Here is a 16,965-nt window from a genome sequence, read left to right as displayed (position 1 = left end):
TTCAAACTACACGCAAGTCTATTTTAGGTCAGTGCTGGTTTTCCGTCCTTAGCAGAGAAGAAAAAATGTTGATGAAGATAATAATGCCTTTGTCACACTGACATCTGAGGACTTCAAATGTGTAAAAGAAATTCCTTCTATTGCATGTTAGCGTACAAAGTTCTCAATTAAAATCATACTATGTCAAATTTGTCATTATCAAAATAGGTTTAAAAACATGCACGCAGATGTACTGTGTGTGCTCATGTCCGAAGCTGTAGCTGTCCTCAGTTTGAGCAGGCAAGCTGACCCTAAGAAGGAGATAATGCAGGACTGCTTCTTCTAATCCCCTGTAACCCAATCCTGTCACCCTCTCCCTTGTGTCAGCACAAGCATTCCAGTAGCCCCACAGTAAACTACACTGGACAGATCATCCAGATAATTTTTAAGTGTTGTCACAGAATTTTTTGGTAATTGATTTTAGCATAACAATTAAGCCATTTTTTATTTTCGATACCACAGATATTTTCAAAGAGAAGCTCGCAGACAGTTGTATGGAACGATTTTAAAAACAAGCAAACAAAACGAAAACAAGAAGAAACCCCACACCCTCCTACAATGAAAGTCAAATCAACTGCATGACTGACCAGAACCGCAGGCACAACTGACTGAAGCACAAAGCTGTTTGCAACTCTAACTACGCTGAAATTCCTTCTCCTGTTAAGTGGTCTTGACAAAAAGGTTCCCTGGAAACCTCAAAACTTAAGCTCCGTGAAACAGATACGTAAGACTATTAATTTGCCTGCATGCACTGAAGAAGTTTGAGTAAATGCAAGCGTAATCAAGTCATTCTCTGCAAGGATACTCTTTCAGAAATGCATAGTACTAAATCAATAGAAGTTAATTTAGAAATTGAGAAGGACCAAGATTTTAACTTTTTTGTTGTTGTTGTTCAAAAGTTCAGACTTTTTTTTTTTTAGTGTTGTTCTGTTTCTTTAGATACAGGTACATAATATTAAAACAGATTTCCAGGTTAATATTCCACTGACACCCTTGTCTTTGAACCTATGAAACCATGTTTTTAGTAATAGTCCAGACCACAGACTTTGTGTAAAGAGTATTTCCGAAAGTTACCTTCAAAACAACTTGCTTATCAATCTAAAAAGAATGTCTACAACAAACTCTACAATGGCATACCGCAGTTAGTAATATCCATATATAGCCAAAAGCTCTTCCCTGCAGATGACTGACCTACTATCTCAAACTTAATACAGTAATTGTAAGCTTATCCACTAATTCCAATGCTCAGATCATGCAAATAAAACTCCTTTTTATGTAGTCCCAAGCTGGGAAAATCAATTAGAGAATCAATTTTACTGAACCTGTGCTCTCAAAAAATATAATCAAACTTCAAAGTGCTATTTAACCCAATAAATTTACTTAAAGGAAGGAAAACCCACCCTTCTATTGCTCATTTCCCAAAACTCGAGAGGTTACCTGATGCAGGTTGGAATTTGGCTGGAGCTGCTCCCCCACCCACTCTGGAAGATGCTTTAGCAGCAGGAGCTGGTTTGGCTGGCATGTTGGCCTTGGCTTTCTCAAGCATGGCCAGTACCTGGTCTTTGGAAGTTGGCTAGAGAACAGAGGGGGAAAAAGTAACGGATATGGAAGTTTTACGATGCTAATACATGCTACAGACAAGGCAAACAGTACCACTCTCTAGTTAGCATCTTCCACGATGCTTATCTTAAAACATTATATTTTCAGATATTTCTGTTCTGAGGTAAAGCACATGTCATCCGTTAGCTTCTTTCTGCAGGACCTATAGGAAACGTGAACTAGCAATCCTGATGCTATTTGCATTGAACTCAAAGGGACTGAAGACAGGCTTTTAATGACCGAAGACATCAAGTCATGAGATTGTGAGTGTGACTTGTTAATATCCACTATTCAAGGTCACATTATCTAATCTTAGTGACAACAATACCTTCAGCTTGCTGGTGGCTTTTGCCATCTTCTCAAATCCAAGATGCATCATAAAGAACGGCAAGGCATCCTGTGCCTTTTTACGCACATCCCCATTTCGATCTTCAAGACAGGAGTAGAGGTGAGGCACACACAAGAGCAGGTCAGAAGGAACAGCACGGAGGGTAGGCAACTTTTCAGCTAACCAACCAAGCAGCTGAAAGAAAGAATAAAAAGTTTCTAGGGAAGTGCTTGCTGCTATTTGGAACACCTAGCATAAGCCAAAGAGCAGCTCAGTTGTAGAAGTGTTTCACATCTCCACACACAAAAAGAACAAAGCCCTACAACATCTGTTCAGACAAACATTCTTAATGTGAACTTTAATATCAGCAGTTTAAAAAAAATGAGTACAGTATGTCAATATGCAGCTAATTTAAAATTTGGAGCCTGGTTAGCTAAGACTGCTTGAGCTGTTTCTTCCTTTTGAAAAAAAGCATTGTAATTTCAGCTAGCACAGCTGATTAATAAGTTGCACTTCATTCACTTCAATTTATTAATGCCTCCAGTTCAGTTCAGGTCTTCATCACCATAGGGTTAATTAGAAAAAAAACAAAAGGGTAATCAAAACAGGCAAACTTTCCATTTGGGAGGCAATGAAATCTGAATTACGGCTAACATGCAGGGGTGACAGCTCATCAGCCTTGTGAAGTTTGACATTTTGTCAGTAAGAACAGAGTTACTTGTTTACCCATGTAACGGTCGTATTATGCAATGTCAGTCTGCTTAATTGAACATATTCCTTTGTAAGTAAGGTTATCTTGATTACATGCACATGTGGAGATGTTTACTTAGCAGAAGCCTACCTCTTGTCTTAGGAACGGATTTTCTTTTTTGAGTTCCTCAGATAGATCTTCACCTTCCAACCACTCCTTCATTCCTGTTTGTTCAGCCCAGGCATTCACAGTTGCTAACGCAGCAGCACGAACATTATTCTGTAACAAAAAGATTTAAGAAGAATAATTCTAAAGAAGGGTCAGAAGATTACAACAGAAGATTCTAGGTTATAGGCTTTGAAACCTTCTCTTTACTGCTCGAGAAACCTAATATTCAGAAGAACCTATTTTTAGTAATGCTATGAGATGCAGAAATGAACAAATTGCATCATACTAATTTATCATTTTTTAGTAGTAGTTTAGTAAAAAAGGACAAAAGGCATCCTTAGAAGCACTCTGAACTTGCTACCATTCATTGATGAGAGTTTGGGAGTCTCCTTTAGCTTAGTTTCCTAGCTAAAGAATAAGGTTAATGATTTATCTAATTGTAAAGATAGATGTAGCATGTTCATAAATCAGGGCAAGTGGGTTATAGAACCTGTTATTAGTTGCAGGGCACTGTTATTTAGGATACATGTGAGCAGAAGTCGAACCAGGAATAGGGGAGCCCTCTACTCTTACTCATTTTCCATCTTCAGACTACTTTAGAACAGCATCAAACAACCAAAAGGCGCAAGTCTTATATAAATAGGAGTAACGTGCACAGTAATTTAGAGTTTTTGCCCCTTCAGTAAAATAAGAGAAGCACCAATGCATACACTGCCAGTACCAAGGATACAGACACATTGAGCATTAATGTGCTAATGCATGTTGGCATACATCAATATGCGCATGTTGTACTTTAAATTTCAGGATAGCTTGTTAGCAGACTAGAACACATTTTGATTTTTCATTAGTAGATGCATGAACATCACAGCTTGTAAACTGTTTTCTCTTGCTTTCAGATATATAGGCTCCTTACAAGCAGGAAGATCCGTAACACTGAGACAGAGGAGCAGTTTCCTTTTCCTAGAGAGTGATGATCAGCTTTCTTCAAGCAAGGGAGGGAAAGAATCCTATATGCTTGTGGAGGATTAGAAGGTGCTTGCTGAGTCTATGCTGAGTAAGCGTTGGCCTCCAGCAGAGTTGCTCTAATCTCCTGGCAATTCGGCTCAAAATTGAGCTTGGGGGAGGTACTGGCAAGACCATTCTTCTGCACAGAAATGCAGACTGTGTCAAGAGCCTTTCTCCTATGGGCACTACCAACAGCAAAGTATTTTGGTAGGAATCTAGTTCTGACACACATCTTTGGAAGCTTTCGAAGTGATAGCTTCTGTTGCTATTAGGACTTTCAGCTTCAGGCTGGTCGCCTATTTTCTGTTCTTTTTCCCTACTCACATGCAGAGTAGAAACATCAGAAGTACACCATCTCTGATAATTGCCTGTGAATTCTGGCACAAGACATTGGCATCGTACCAAGCCTCCTTTCCCTAACTCCTCAAAATAGCTTTCCCATGGTCCTAGCTTTGATTTTGACACTGTATCTTGACAAGCTCCACACTAACATTATACAAGCTTTGGTGTTGGTCATCAGTGACATGTTTCTACCTCCAGTTCAAAGGTCTCCTACATAACTAGACAAGGTGCACTGGAATCCACATTGATAAACGAAAAGAAGAGTACTAACAAGCAACTTTAAAAGCTAATCAGGTTTGTTTGGTCAAGTGGTATATTTTCAGCATCAAAAGTACATCTACATACAGTCATTTTGTTTCATTTAAAGTTGAAGCACAACCTTGACTGCATTTATTCACAAGCAGTAAAATATATCTCAGAATATATAACAAGGTAGAAATTGTTATTTTGATAATAAGCTGTCATTTAAGAAAGAACCACGCCCCAAGAAAAGTCCAACAGCACCACGACTTTAAAACTTCTTCATTAGCTTACAAATTACCATCTGTGTCTCAAAAGCAAGGCTAAATACTATAGCCTATATAGTTATTCTCAGACATAGCTTAGATAGTGAAAGGCAAAAAGGAAAGAGGTCTCGAGTGTCCTACCTTACTGTCTCCAAGGACTGTAATGACAGGAATGCCCAGGTTTTTCACATGCTGCTTGATATTGGGGCCCATTGCTGTTGCTAGCTGCTGAAGAATGCTCAGCGTCTGTTGCACCTGCACATAAACAGAAAGGCTTGGAATAAACTACAGCCACAAGCACCTGCACAAAACTCCAAGTCATATGGGGAAAGCAACACTGCTGTTTAGCTAGGCTTTTACTTTAGAATGCCTACTCAACTATATCCTTTCCAGACCTCAAATTCATCACACAAACAGGCAAAAGTTATTTCTATATTAAGTAAATTCCAATCAAGTTCAGCAAAAAAATGTTTGAAACAAGAGACTTATTTTTTGCCACAAGTAAAGCAATGCAACTTTTTTTTTTTTCGAGTTTGCTTACATTACTCTGAGTACAGAGGTAAACTTTCCCCCTTTTTGACTTTTTTTTTTCTCCAAAGACATTATAAAAATCTGCAAAGACAAATGTTTGTAAGAATGGGAAAGCACATAATCTGTAAATACGCTGTTCACTGGTTTCAAACTCTTCATTTCATGACATTATTAATAGATGTGAACCATAAGCAAGGTTCAGAAATATCTTGTCTGTAGTTCTATGCTGTAAATAGTTGAAATAGGATTTCAAATAACATACCAAGATTTTATTGGAGTCATTGAGACGACTCTTCAAAGCAGCTGGAAGTTCTCCTATGTTGGGCTGTATGAACTTAGCATCATTAATTATGCTCGTCACTTCATCTAGACCTTCCTTTCGGATCTTCCAGTTTTTATCCCCAATCTTAGACACTAGCTCAGCTGTGATCTTATCACTGTAAGAGAAAAAAAAAAAAGTAGTAAAAAGCCCATTTTCTTTGCTACGTGTTTTTTTTAGTAATTTAGCCCTTTAACAACACAGATATCTGCTTATGAAGTGCTTAGAAATAGCAAGCTTTGAATTGCAGGGCAAATATGCCTTCAAGCTGTAGAACCCTAACGTACCCAATATCTGTTCTTGGCAAGAGATCCACAACATCATTCCCAACATCCTCCTGTTCCTCTTCCTCACCATCATCCCCACTGCCTCCGCTGTGCCTGGAAATGCCACGAGTTGGGGCTGGTGCTGTCTGCCCTTGCATCTGGAAGCAACACAAAAGACAGAAATTGCTATTTTAGAGTTTTTCATTTGACATGAAAAACGGAGACTGTTGCAAGACCCAAATATGCTATCTCAGTGTAACAGACTTCTAGAACATAATGATACCCCCAAAACCAGAAGCTTTTTAATTCTGTCATAGGATAAAAAAAATAGACTATTGACCAAGCTACACACTGTGTGTTTGCAGCTGCTTTGGCAGGTTATCTTCAGAAGTTTGATTCATTTACAAAAACACAGGTTAGACCACAGTTTTACTACACATTCCAACTACTGAAGTTTCCAAGTAGTTTTAGTTTTAATGGTACTTGTTATTAAGAGTGCTAGACTTCATACCTTTTCAAATTCTGCATCTATCTGGGAGAGAAGGGCGGGCTTCTCATCTTCAAAAAACATTCGCAAAGGAGGCCCCACATAAAGGTACATGACTCCCAGCAGGGTAATGGCAGAAGTCCTTACAGCCTGTCAGAAAGATGATAAAAGCACTCAGTCTTCCAATTAAGGACCAAAAAAAAAAAGTCAGTATTAAAATTGTAAATTTACTTACTGGGTTAGTTGCAGCAAGAGCTGTCTTCACGTTACTGATGAAAGCTTTGACATTCAGTCTGTGGGGAAAAAGATGCTCCCGTGAGTAAAACGCAACACAGCAAACACCAATGAGAAACAAAATCATCACAACATGCTACAGATTAAAATAATGCAATGAGAATAAACCAGATACATACAAATGACTTAGAAGCAGAAAATATTTGCACAGTATAATATCCCGGGTACAATGCAGATGGTAGCTATTTAAAAAGATACTGAAATAGACAGGTTTTGGAAATAACCTAATAAGAATGTCAGTACAGTAAACCTAGGATATTTTACATCAAAGACTGCATTTATTACAGCTGTACATTTTCTTAAACTATGACACCCACACAACTGCTAGGACTCAAATCCCAAAGGATAAGTCCAGTATCATTTAAGCACCTGATATACAGGTGCATAATAAAAGGTACTCTTTTGTTGACCTGTCTCAGGATCATCCAGTGAGAATGGAGTAGTGATAAAGGATCGTATCTTATTACTGAAGTTAGATGCTTTTATTTACACATATAGAGCTGGAAAGGCAACTGATATAGCCAGCATTACAGATGAGGGAACAAAAGTTCAGTGCATTTGCACTTATTAGGATGAACAGATTCTCAGTCCAATATAAGAAATAGTTTCATTCAAGCTGCTCTTGCCAATTTACTTAAAAGACATACCCAGAAAAGCCAAACTCTTTGATCGCGTTTGAGAGCCAGTTCAAGGTTTCTGACTGGTTTTTAGGATTCTTTTGAGAGAAAGCCGTAGCCACAACCTGGAACAGAAGAGTTAAATGTGAATTTTCATTGACAAGCCAGGTGACTAAGCACTGCAACAAATGAGTTAAAATACCTGCAAAGAAAAAAACAAGCCAGGGCAAATAAACCAAAACAGCTAGCATAATAAGCAAGCCAGAACTTGTTGTGTCACTACAGCATAATATGATTGCAGCTGAAGTGACCCAGAGGTTACAGAAGTACTAAAAGGCAGCTGGAGATCACCTGTGCTATGCAAGTTTAACTGTTTTGACAATATCTCAACAAGTAAGTCAGTACCTTGCTATTACCTCTTTTGAATTAAGGTTTATTTAACTGCTACCTCAAGAGATACCTTGAAAGCAAATTAATTCCAGAAAACACAAAATAAATAAATCAAAGATTTAGGAGTTATTCCTCCGACTGAAAATATCCCACATAGTATTTCTGCCTTTACTGGAAGAATACCTTTACTATTCACTCACCTGCTCAGCAGTCCATGGCAACTGACATGCCTCAGCTATCGCTGTCATGGCTTCTTTTGCATTACTCCCACATTTCACATCACCAACCTTGTCTACGAGACCATCTAGCACAACCTGTGCTGAAGTTTTGGAGAAGTTTCCTTTCTGTGCAATCAATGCAACTATATGCAGCTTCATCTGCATCACCTGCAACGTTCATAGCAGCAAGGAAGTCACTCATGTTTTCATGTTTTAAGACCTTTTAAAAATTATAGTTATAACTATATAATATTATATAATTTTATAATTATATTTAAACGATATATTATACATAGTACATATGTACTACATATATATAAAGCTCAGCAGCTTTATATATGTACTAAGATTGTCATCAGTGATGTACATGCAGCTAGGGCCTTTCAGTTAGTTAGAAAGGCAATTCACAGTAACTAACAGTCCATTACTGTTAGTTAATGTAAATAAAATGTATTACCTGAAAGTTTGTTTCCTTCCAACCAGGTTTCTTGGCCAGCATTCTTACTAGAGCTTGGCAAGGCATTTCACTTCTTTCCATGAGCTCAACAGCCTGAAGGATAAATATTAAGTTAGCCAGTCCATCATGAACAGTGCAAAAACAACAACAACAACAACAAACACCTAACAAAACACCCACACAAGTGAAGTTACCTCAACTGTCCTGTAACTTTCTTAACATTGGACTAAGTTGCAGAAGCTCTGAACATAACAATCGACCTGAACAGCCTTACCACAAGGCCCATTTCCACACGTAGTCCATTTTACATGTGCAAAGCCATTTAAGTGACAGTATTCATATTGCTACACTTTGTATATTCTTTAAAAAGCGTACTTAGAAGCACCTATTGGCCATTCCAGCCCTGGGAATTTAACACTTAATAAGTGGCCTGACTAGAAAGCAGATTAAGCTTGAACATAACCTAAATTAGCTGTAGTTGTTGTTAGACTCATCCATTCAAAAAAAGAGAGAATAAACACCTTCCAATGAAACCATAATATCTTTACATTTGAGTAAAACTACTCTGGCTTCTGCAGCAGCATTTCAGTGCAGCCAGTCACTGTTTCCGATTTCAGTTAGTGACCTTTTCAACTAAAATATTAAAATGCAAGAGCAACTACGGTGCAGTGTTATGAACTATTTGTACATCTGCAATTGATGGCTTTTTGAATGTGATCTCTCAATGATCTTACGGTATTATACAGTAGCCAGGCTTCCTGTTCTAGTTGTATGTGACATCACGCTTATTTGCAACTACACAAAGTATTCACTACCAGCTATTTAGGCTGATGTCATCATAGGCTTCAAACATCAGCTATTTGCCAACTGAAATTTTATTTCCATCATTATTACGTTTATTAATCAATTGCTGCTTAACATTCAGTCAACAGGTACTTGCAAGTGTTTTTGCCAAAATAATTGCAAGCCTTTGCTTAAGCCTAGCTATCTTTGACACTAAGCTTTAGAATTGCATAGTATTTTAAAGATACCTGTATGCATCCTCAATACACATACAAGTACTTTTGACAAAAGCATATCTACATTAAAAACTTAGACACTTACTGTGCTATAGTTATAGATTAATAACTAGTTTAAAACATAAACCACTTATCTTTTGCAAACATTGTTTAATCTATCTGAAGAACTACTGTGCTGACATATCACGACTCTGCTATGCCTTTTTATAAGAACTACCAGGCCTAAAAAGCTGAAGAAATTACATTTTTTGCTTTCTCCTTCTTCACCTCTCCTCCTATCAACTGCTGCAAACTCACCTTCTGAAACTCCTCCATGCACGCAAGCCTCTCTTTCCAATTACCACTGTCCAACTGTTGGATACAAGAAGCTGGAAGGACGGCAGCAGCTTTCTCTTCACATACTTCTATCTGCAGTCAGAACAGAACAAGGTTAACATACCCTGCAGGATCCCACGATACAGCAGGCTGCAGCCTTAAGGGCAGATAAGATGCTGGAATGACCCCTGCCCTGCAGTGCATTTACAAAATGCAAGTCACCATATCATAAGTTCTGTTGTAGACTGAAATATTTTGTATGGGATACAGTTTAGGGGCCTTATGAATTTGGGAGGCTGTTAAGTCATACTGCAACAGAAGAATAATCCCTGAGAAGTATAAGCAGTCAAAAATGACAGCAGGTAGCTACAGTAAAAGTAAACTAAAATTTTGAAGGTAATTTCAATGGAAGCGTGGGTAAACGTTCATAGCAACAAACTGAGGGTTGATAAAGGCAAATGGTAGAATACATCTTATGTATCCATTTTAGCAAAATGAGTCAAGTTTAGTATGTGAAACAAGATAAAATTCCCTTGTTTCACTGGTGTCTGCATTACCCTCAAGAACTGTATCCTTATTTTGTGTTGTATAATGTAAACAGGGTATAATAGAAAGTAATAGTACTTAACACCATAAAGATAACTGACAATCCAAAAACCTTGCCCGTAGATCTAGTAAAGCAGTAAATCAGACCTTTATAGCTTTACTACTGTTTTACCCACAGATGAGGGGAATGAGGTAATCTACCAAGACGATACAGTAGGAAAGTTTTTCTAGGAAAAGTAGAAACAGTGTCTAACCCATATCTATAAACTATATGAGTGGCTCAATTAACACGCAAAATTTAAACATTTTCCTGACTCAACTTACTATGAATAATATAGAATAAATTTGAGTTAGTACCCCTGCAGCAAATCACATATGCAGTTACATTAAAAGTGTTTCTATCTCTGCCTTTATCTGTTCCTAGTTCAGAGGCAACATAACATCCCTCATGATATTAGCATGATTTAGTATTTACTGTCTTACACAACCTGATACCAACAACAGCCTGTAGAACAAGTGTGAATTTACCAGAATATATCAAACATCCATTTTACTGGTTATGACTTCCATTTATTTGAGTGCACTGCTTTTCCTTGTCCAACAAAAATACCCCAACTTCTGTGAAAATAATTTTAGTAGCTGCAGAACTGATCAACTACTTGCATAAAGCACTTTGTATTTCAGAGAATAGGGGGATACTTACTGAGAGCTCTGATTCAAATATCTCTTTGGTCTCGGGAGCCTTCTTGCCTTTAGCCCCAGCACCTCCCATACCCGCAGCTGCAGCTGGCTTGCCTTTCTTGGGTGGGCCCCCAGGCTAGAAAGGAAACAAGCAAGTTAGCCAAGACCAAACAGGTCTCTGACTCATCAGACTCCAAATGAATTGCTGGTTTTCCACATCTATACATTCTGATGTCAGAAGATGCATTTAGAAGACAATCTGTTACCATAACTGTTACAGGCAACGTTACAGCTTATTTAGTTCATACATTGCTTTCTGACCAGGTACAGTACAGGGACATGCAAGACAGATGAAAAGGGAAAGAATGTATGCATTTGTGAAGGTTCAGGAACTCGTGAACTCATCCCTGCATTTTCCTATAGATACAGATTAGATATTAAATCTGTGACTGGCAGCCTGGAAAAATGATGTTAGAGTATTAATAAATACTAAAAAAAAAAAAAATACAATCTATTCTACTATTCACTCCCAGGATTCCCACCTGGAGAAGTACAGCACTAGAAATATCTATTGGGATGCTTAAATCAATTCTTAAAATCCAAATAACCGTTTTAAAATAATACAGGCTAATGGTTTAAGTTACTTACGATAACAAACACTTAAGAGAACACAACATTTCAGTAGTAACCTTGCTATTTATAAAAAGAGCCAAATATTACTACGCCACCACAAAGCACATATGAGGCTCACCCGATTGCCTCCAGTGGTCTACTATTATTTCATTATTAAAATTTGGTATAAAGTTTGTTGCTTATGTTTAGTATGATAAAAAGCCCTGAGATTTCAGCAGGTACTTGATCAGAAAGTCCCAGATTCCTTTTGTTATTAGGCTCACCAACTCCTACACAAGGACATTTTCGTCACAGTGATTCTTCACTGGAAGGAGATGTTCAACAGTCCACCTTTTAACTTCAACATATGTCTATACAATCACAGACAAATACATTTATCAACAACCTCTTGAAAATCTCTTACCTTCGCAGCAGGTGCTTTTTTCAGTGGTCCTGGTTTGGCTGCTGCATCTTTTGTTTCTTTATCAGCAGCAGTCCCTGAAAGAGCAGGGGTCTTTCCAGCAACAGGTTTGCTTTCCTTTTTCTCAGCAGCTCCTCCTGTCTTTTTACCATAAACCAGTTCTACCTTCTCAGCACACTCTTTAATCTGCCAAATGGTTATAAAAAAAAAAAAAAAAAAAAAAAAAAAGCTGTTCAGCTACCACAACTAGATGTACAGTGTCCAAACAAAAACCATTACAGAACCAAGCAAAACAAAAAAAAAGACATGCCACTCCACAGGTCTTTAAACCAAACAGATACTGTATCTAAGAATGAAAAGGTGCACTGACAGCATATCAATACAGTTTAGGTACTGAAAGTTAAAGAAAGGATACATGATACTTAGCAAGAAATAAAAAGATACTCAGATTCCCTGCTGCATCGGTAACTTCTAAGTAAAAAAAAAATAATAAATAACTAAATTCAAAAATCTGTTTCAAATCAGCAGCTCAAGCATCCTCTTTAGTCTTCTCTAGCTTAAAATAGATCTTAAATGGATAGATAAAGCATTTTTACAGCAGTTACAATAAACTCACACGATCAAGCTTTAGTTTGTCCACATCTGCTAGAAAAGGATTCACAGCTTTCTCTCCAGCCACTTTCAAGGCAGTGCCTAATGCTTCAAAACCAGCATCTCTTACTTCGGGGGCCGAATCGTTGATATGCTGCAGAGAAATACAGTGCACATAACGCAACTTGCAGCTCACATCTAAACAAAATTTTAAATCCACATTCTGTATCAATCCCTCCCCACCTTTTTTAAAAGCCTACAGCTACTACGGAATAATCCTTAATATTCTTTCCATGGTGGAAAGAAAAAAGTTATTTTTCCACTTATTTTTTCCCATGTACTGATCAATTCTACTGTTTCTCAAACACAGCTAGCTTCCCATCATTACATCTTTCAGAGAACAAGAAGGTGGTAAATATTTAGGCTTTAAGAGATATTGCAATACCATGAAAGTTTACAAAAAGTTTGAAGTCCTGCAATCCTTTTCAAATCTTCATTTTTGAAGCCAGGGAAGCTTCCAAGAAGGAAAGGGTTACTTCATAGTGGAAAAAAACCCATACATCATTTTTTTTTTTTTACACTGGTAAATGGTCTAGCGTACTTGTAGTCTATGAATTAATGACAGTTCTTTTTTAGCATTCCAATAAAAGCTTGCTACAGATAATCTGCAAGAGGCAAGTAGCAGTGTCCAGCAGTTTAATACTTACACATCACTATCTTAACTATTACAAACTAGGTGAGTCTTCTGTTTTAGAGACAGCTAAGGATGAGGAGAGTAAACTATTCCCATGACTGACAGTCATCTTAGAGTTCAACAGTCAAGACTCACTCTGATGGCCACATAGCACACAAGCTCTCTCAGTCTCTGCTGTACCATAAGTCTTTTTCCCAAACAACCCAATGCTTCTTAACAATACTTCAGTACCAGAGAATTAACAATTCCTCCTGTTTTACCTTGAGAAGTGCAGCACAGAAGGGTTTTAACAGGCTCTTTGGCAGAGTAGAAGGCGTGCAGTGACGGAAGCTTCTTGCAATGAAAAGGGATGTTTGCTGCTTGATTGTTGGATTTTTGTTGTCCATCACTGCCAAAATATCTTCGCTTATGTTCTGCAATGTGGTCTACAATGTTTGATAAATAAGTCATTAATTTTCAGTAAAGGAAGAAAAAAGCAAGTAAGTACTAGAGATCAAATCTAAGACAACAGCAGTTTGTTTGTTTTTTGGGGGGGGAGCACCAATTGTCAGTCTTTTACTTACCGTAAGAAAGATTGCATCAATGGCCTCCTGTAATGCCTGCACTACCTGAGGTTTCTTCTCTTTAAACTTCTCCAAGATTGTTGGAACAACCTATAGAAGAGAGAAAAAGGAAAAAAGTCAATCCATTCTTCACTAGTGTAATTATATATAAAGCCTGATAGTCTGCTCCCTGATTTTGCACAAAGAAACCAATAACGCAAATCAGAATCACTACTGCCCCTCAAGGCCATACAACAACAATATGAACTAGTTTATTCTAGCTGTCTCTAACATTAAATTCTTTCTAGTCCATCTTTTTTCAAATATAGCTTTGCTATGAGAAATTGTTCAAAAACCCTAAACAAAAGGCAGATGTACAAGTTCACATAATTACAGATAAATATTCTGGATTGACTGGTCTGGGACACAAAGAAATTGAATAGAAATCAAACAGTTACACAGCAGAGTACTGTGCTCTCATCCTGTAGGAATCCAAGAAGGTATATAACCTGTTCCCTCTTTCCCAGCTTCCTCACAGCATTCAGCACAGCTCTGTAAAATGCTCTCATTTGACTCACAGCTGGCACGGCTACATTCTAAAGCCTGAATCTTTCCTAGAGCAATACACCTGCACCGTCCCTACAGTGGTGTTTTTGGATGTAACAACTTGAAAAAGCATACCTGTCACTAAACCATGTCACGTAGGAATTTCGCAGCATTTTATACCCAATACAGCTGCTCAGTCAGCCAGTGCTGAAAGAGATCAGCTGGCACACTCACGTGCCAGTAATACAAGCAGCTCCACTTAACTATGGTCTCTATAACCTACACAGTTGGTACTGTAACAAGAACTTCTACCATTAAACTACGGACGTGCAGAGCTTTTACCTGTGGAAAGCAAGCTACTTCAAAGGTTTTGTAAACATAACAGTTGATAGTTTAGAAGCTGATTACATAGAGGATATAAGCTCTTACATGATACAAAATAGGTTTTCCACAACTACCACTTTCTACTCAAAAGTGGACCACAAAATCTCAACGCACTGTGACCAGACATATCACAGGTATATCAGAACAAGTCCAGAGGAGGGCCATGAAGACGATCTAGGGGCTGGAGCATGTCTCCTGTGAAGACAGGCTGAGGGAGTTGGGCTTGTTCAGCCTGGAGATGAGAGAGCTCTGGAGAGACCTTATTGCAGCTTTCCAGTACCAAAAGGGGGCCTACAGGAAAGCTGGGGAAGAGACTCTTTCTCAGGGAGTATAGCGATAGGATAAGGGGTAATGGATTTAAACTAAAAAAAAAGGGTAGGTTTAGATGAGATATTAGGAACAAATTCTTTACTATGATGGTGGTGAGACCCCGAGAAATTGTGGATGTCCCATCCCTGAAAATATTTAAGACCATAGAACCTTCTCATAGGAAGGATACTGAATCATTAAATCTGTTTTAGTAAACGCTGACAGCTAGAGGGTGCACTTTTTTTTTTTTAAACGTGAAAGTTAGAAGCTATACCCTATGTGTAAGAGAAAAAAGAGAGAGAGAAGATAGTGGTGATGTGGGGGGAAGAGGGAGAAAGGAGGTCTGTGTGTGGGGAAAAACGATCAGTCTAGGGCTTCAAAGGCAGTCAAAGATGAAGAAGGTCATCATGCACTCAACTATAATGAGTAGTATGGTTCTGTGCTTAATTTCATTGCTCCTTTGTTTCAAGTCCCACAGAGTTGGACATTAGAGTCCTATATTTAACTAGTGGAATTTATACTACATCTAGCAACGTTTCTAGCAATAACTTTGTTTCCCAAGACTTAAAAAAACTGCTCTCAGGAAAAGCCTACATATAGCACGCCAGTAAATCAGTCCAGCACACAAACCGAGTCAACTTGTAGAACAGGTGCTGAGATGATGCAATTCAGAGCTGTCATTATGGCACTTAAAAAAAATATCTATATCTCAATGCAGCTTGCTTAGCTGCTCGCATGGAGCTATACCTTTATTTTAGAAGCTTATTTTTCTCCCCAATATTAACTCCACAGCTGTGAGCGTTAACCTTTAAAATACACATCAAGCATAAACAGGTGTAAGACTGTTACTTACAACTACCTACAGCTTTCAGAATGAAATTATCTTTGCCCAAACTTCTGTTCACAGTTCAGGAGACTTAAAGTCACCGAATCTCATTACTCCAGAAACATTCACAACTCCTCACAAAATTTAATTCTAACAGCAGCCAGACACATTTCTCTTGGTCTCAAGCTCTACCCCCAGCTCCCTTTGACTTGTTAGAAGATAAAATTAAAGGTGATTAACTTAACGAACAATGCAACAGTGACTTAAGAAACAAGTGAGACACCAGCAATTAAAGCTGCCTTTATTTCCAAAGATTGGTTAAGCTCCCCTGATGTTAGCTGTTCATAAGACAAGAGTAGCAAAGGAGAGCAGAATAGAGATTAATCTAGATCACCAGAACATTTTGATACTGAAGTCTCAGCAATTTGGCTATCTAAAGCAGGTAACAGAACAAGAAATAAACCAAAAAAAAAAAAAAAAGCCAACTATACACGATGGAGCAGCTATGTAGAATTCAGGCTCAGAAGTGCTCTTTTGCCACTGTGAGCCACAAATGCATTTCTGTGGGTGTACCTCCAGGACAGGGTATTGTAAATAGAGTTTATCTCATGGCAGATAATTCACAGTTGTCATAGCAAACAAGATTCATTGCAACAATAAGCTTTATATTGTTCCATGTTAATAAGCAAGAGCCTTTGAAACCTTAAGCTGCAAGACACCCTGGCAGGCACTTCACTTCTTGCTCCATCAAGGGGTAGGTAGGCATTCATAACAGTACAAAAATCTCTCTGATAAATACCAGCCCTTGACAAGCAAAATAGTAAATAGATAAATAAAACCAATATATTTCCTGGTGTCCAGCAAAGAAAAAACAGAAAAAAAAGTACATACTCTTACTTACATGTCCTGCATATTGTCCAAATTTCTTTCGGAGGCCAGTAGCTAGTCCAGCAAGGCATTTGGCAGCCAAAGCAACTAACATAACATTTGTATCCTTTCCAACAACCTGGAGAGCAAAAAGCAATGACAGGTTGAAAATCCAAGTTTCAGAGACTTGGAAAGATTTCTTAATACAGCTAACGTGCTACAGGTAAGTTGTAACAGTGGTGCGAATAACTGAAGAAGTTTCTACTCCTGAGCATTACCTCAATTAGAACTTCTAAACTTTAATACAAAGAACCTTTATTTAAAAATATTAAACTGTATGTACACACTGGGTCTT

The 16,965-nt window shown here is 38.0% G+C and overlaps 1 protein-coding gene across 2 annotated transcripts in view; it reads right to left on the bottom strand.

Annotated features, from left to right (window-relative positions):
• CKAP5 (cytoskeleton associated protein 5) overlaps nucleotides 1-16,965 on the bottom strand; it is a 47,988-nt gene that overhangs the window by 16,549 nt on the left and 14,474 nt on the right. For both annotated transcript variants that reach the window (XM_032187640.1, XM_032187642.1), the window contains exons 9-26: nucleotides 16,645-16,749; nucleotides 13,700-13,789; nucleotides 13,397-13,561; nucleotides 12,468-12,596; nucleotides 11,855-12,037; nucleotides 10,841-10,954; nucleotides 9,574-9,684; nucleotides 8,258-8,350; nucleotides 7,783-7,968; nucleotides 7,223-7,317; nucleotides 6,517-6,574; nucleotides 6,306-6,431; nucleotides 5,816-5,952; nucleotides 5,472-5,646; nucleotides 4,820-4,933; nucleotides 2,808-2,936; nucleotides 1,967-2,161; nucleotides 1,477-1,612 (exon numbers count right to left, since the gene is read on the bottom strand). In XM_032187640.1, coding sequence (XP_032043531.1) covers nucleotides 1,477-1,612; nucleotides 1,967-2,161; nucleotides 2,808-2,936; nucleotides 4,820-4,933; nucleotides 5,472-5,646; nucleotides 5,816-5,952; nucleotides 6,306-6,431; nucleotides 6,517-6,574; nucleotides 7,223-7,317; nucleotides 7,783-7,968; nucleotides 8,258-8,350; nucleotides 9,574-9,684; nucleotides 10,841-10,954; nucleotides 11,855-12,037; nucleotides 12,468-12,596; nucleotides 13,397-13,561; nucleotides 13,700-13,789; nucleotides 16,645-16,749 — 2,341 coding nt within the window. The remainder of the gene's footprint in view (nucleotides 1-1,476; nucleotides 1,613-1,966; nucleotides 2,162-2,807; nucleotides 2,937-4,819; nucleotides 4,934-5,471; nucleotides 5,647-5,815; nucleotides 5,953-6,305; nucleotides 6,432-6,516; nucleotides 6,575-7,222; nucleotides 7,318-7,782; nucleotides 7,969-8,257; nucleotides 8,351-9,573; nucleotides 9,685-10,840; nucleotides 10,955-11,854; nucleotides 12,038-12,467; nucleotides 12,597-13,396; nucleotides 13,562-13,699; nucleotides 13,790-16,644; nucleotides 16,750-16,965) is intronic.

The sequence above is a fragment of the Aythya fuligula genome, chromosome 5 (genome assembly GCF_009819795.1).
Source record: "Aythya fuligula isolate bAytFul2 chromosome 5, bAytFul2.pri, whole genome shotgun sequence".
NCBI lineage: Eukaryota > Metazoa > Chordata > Aves > Anseriformes > Anatidae > Aythya > Aythya fuligula.
The sequence above is the reverse complement of the archived record's forward strand: the minus strand, read 5'-3'. Positions and strand labels throughout refer to the sequence as shown.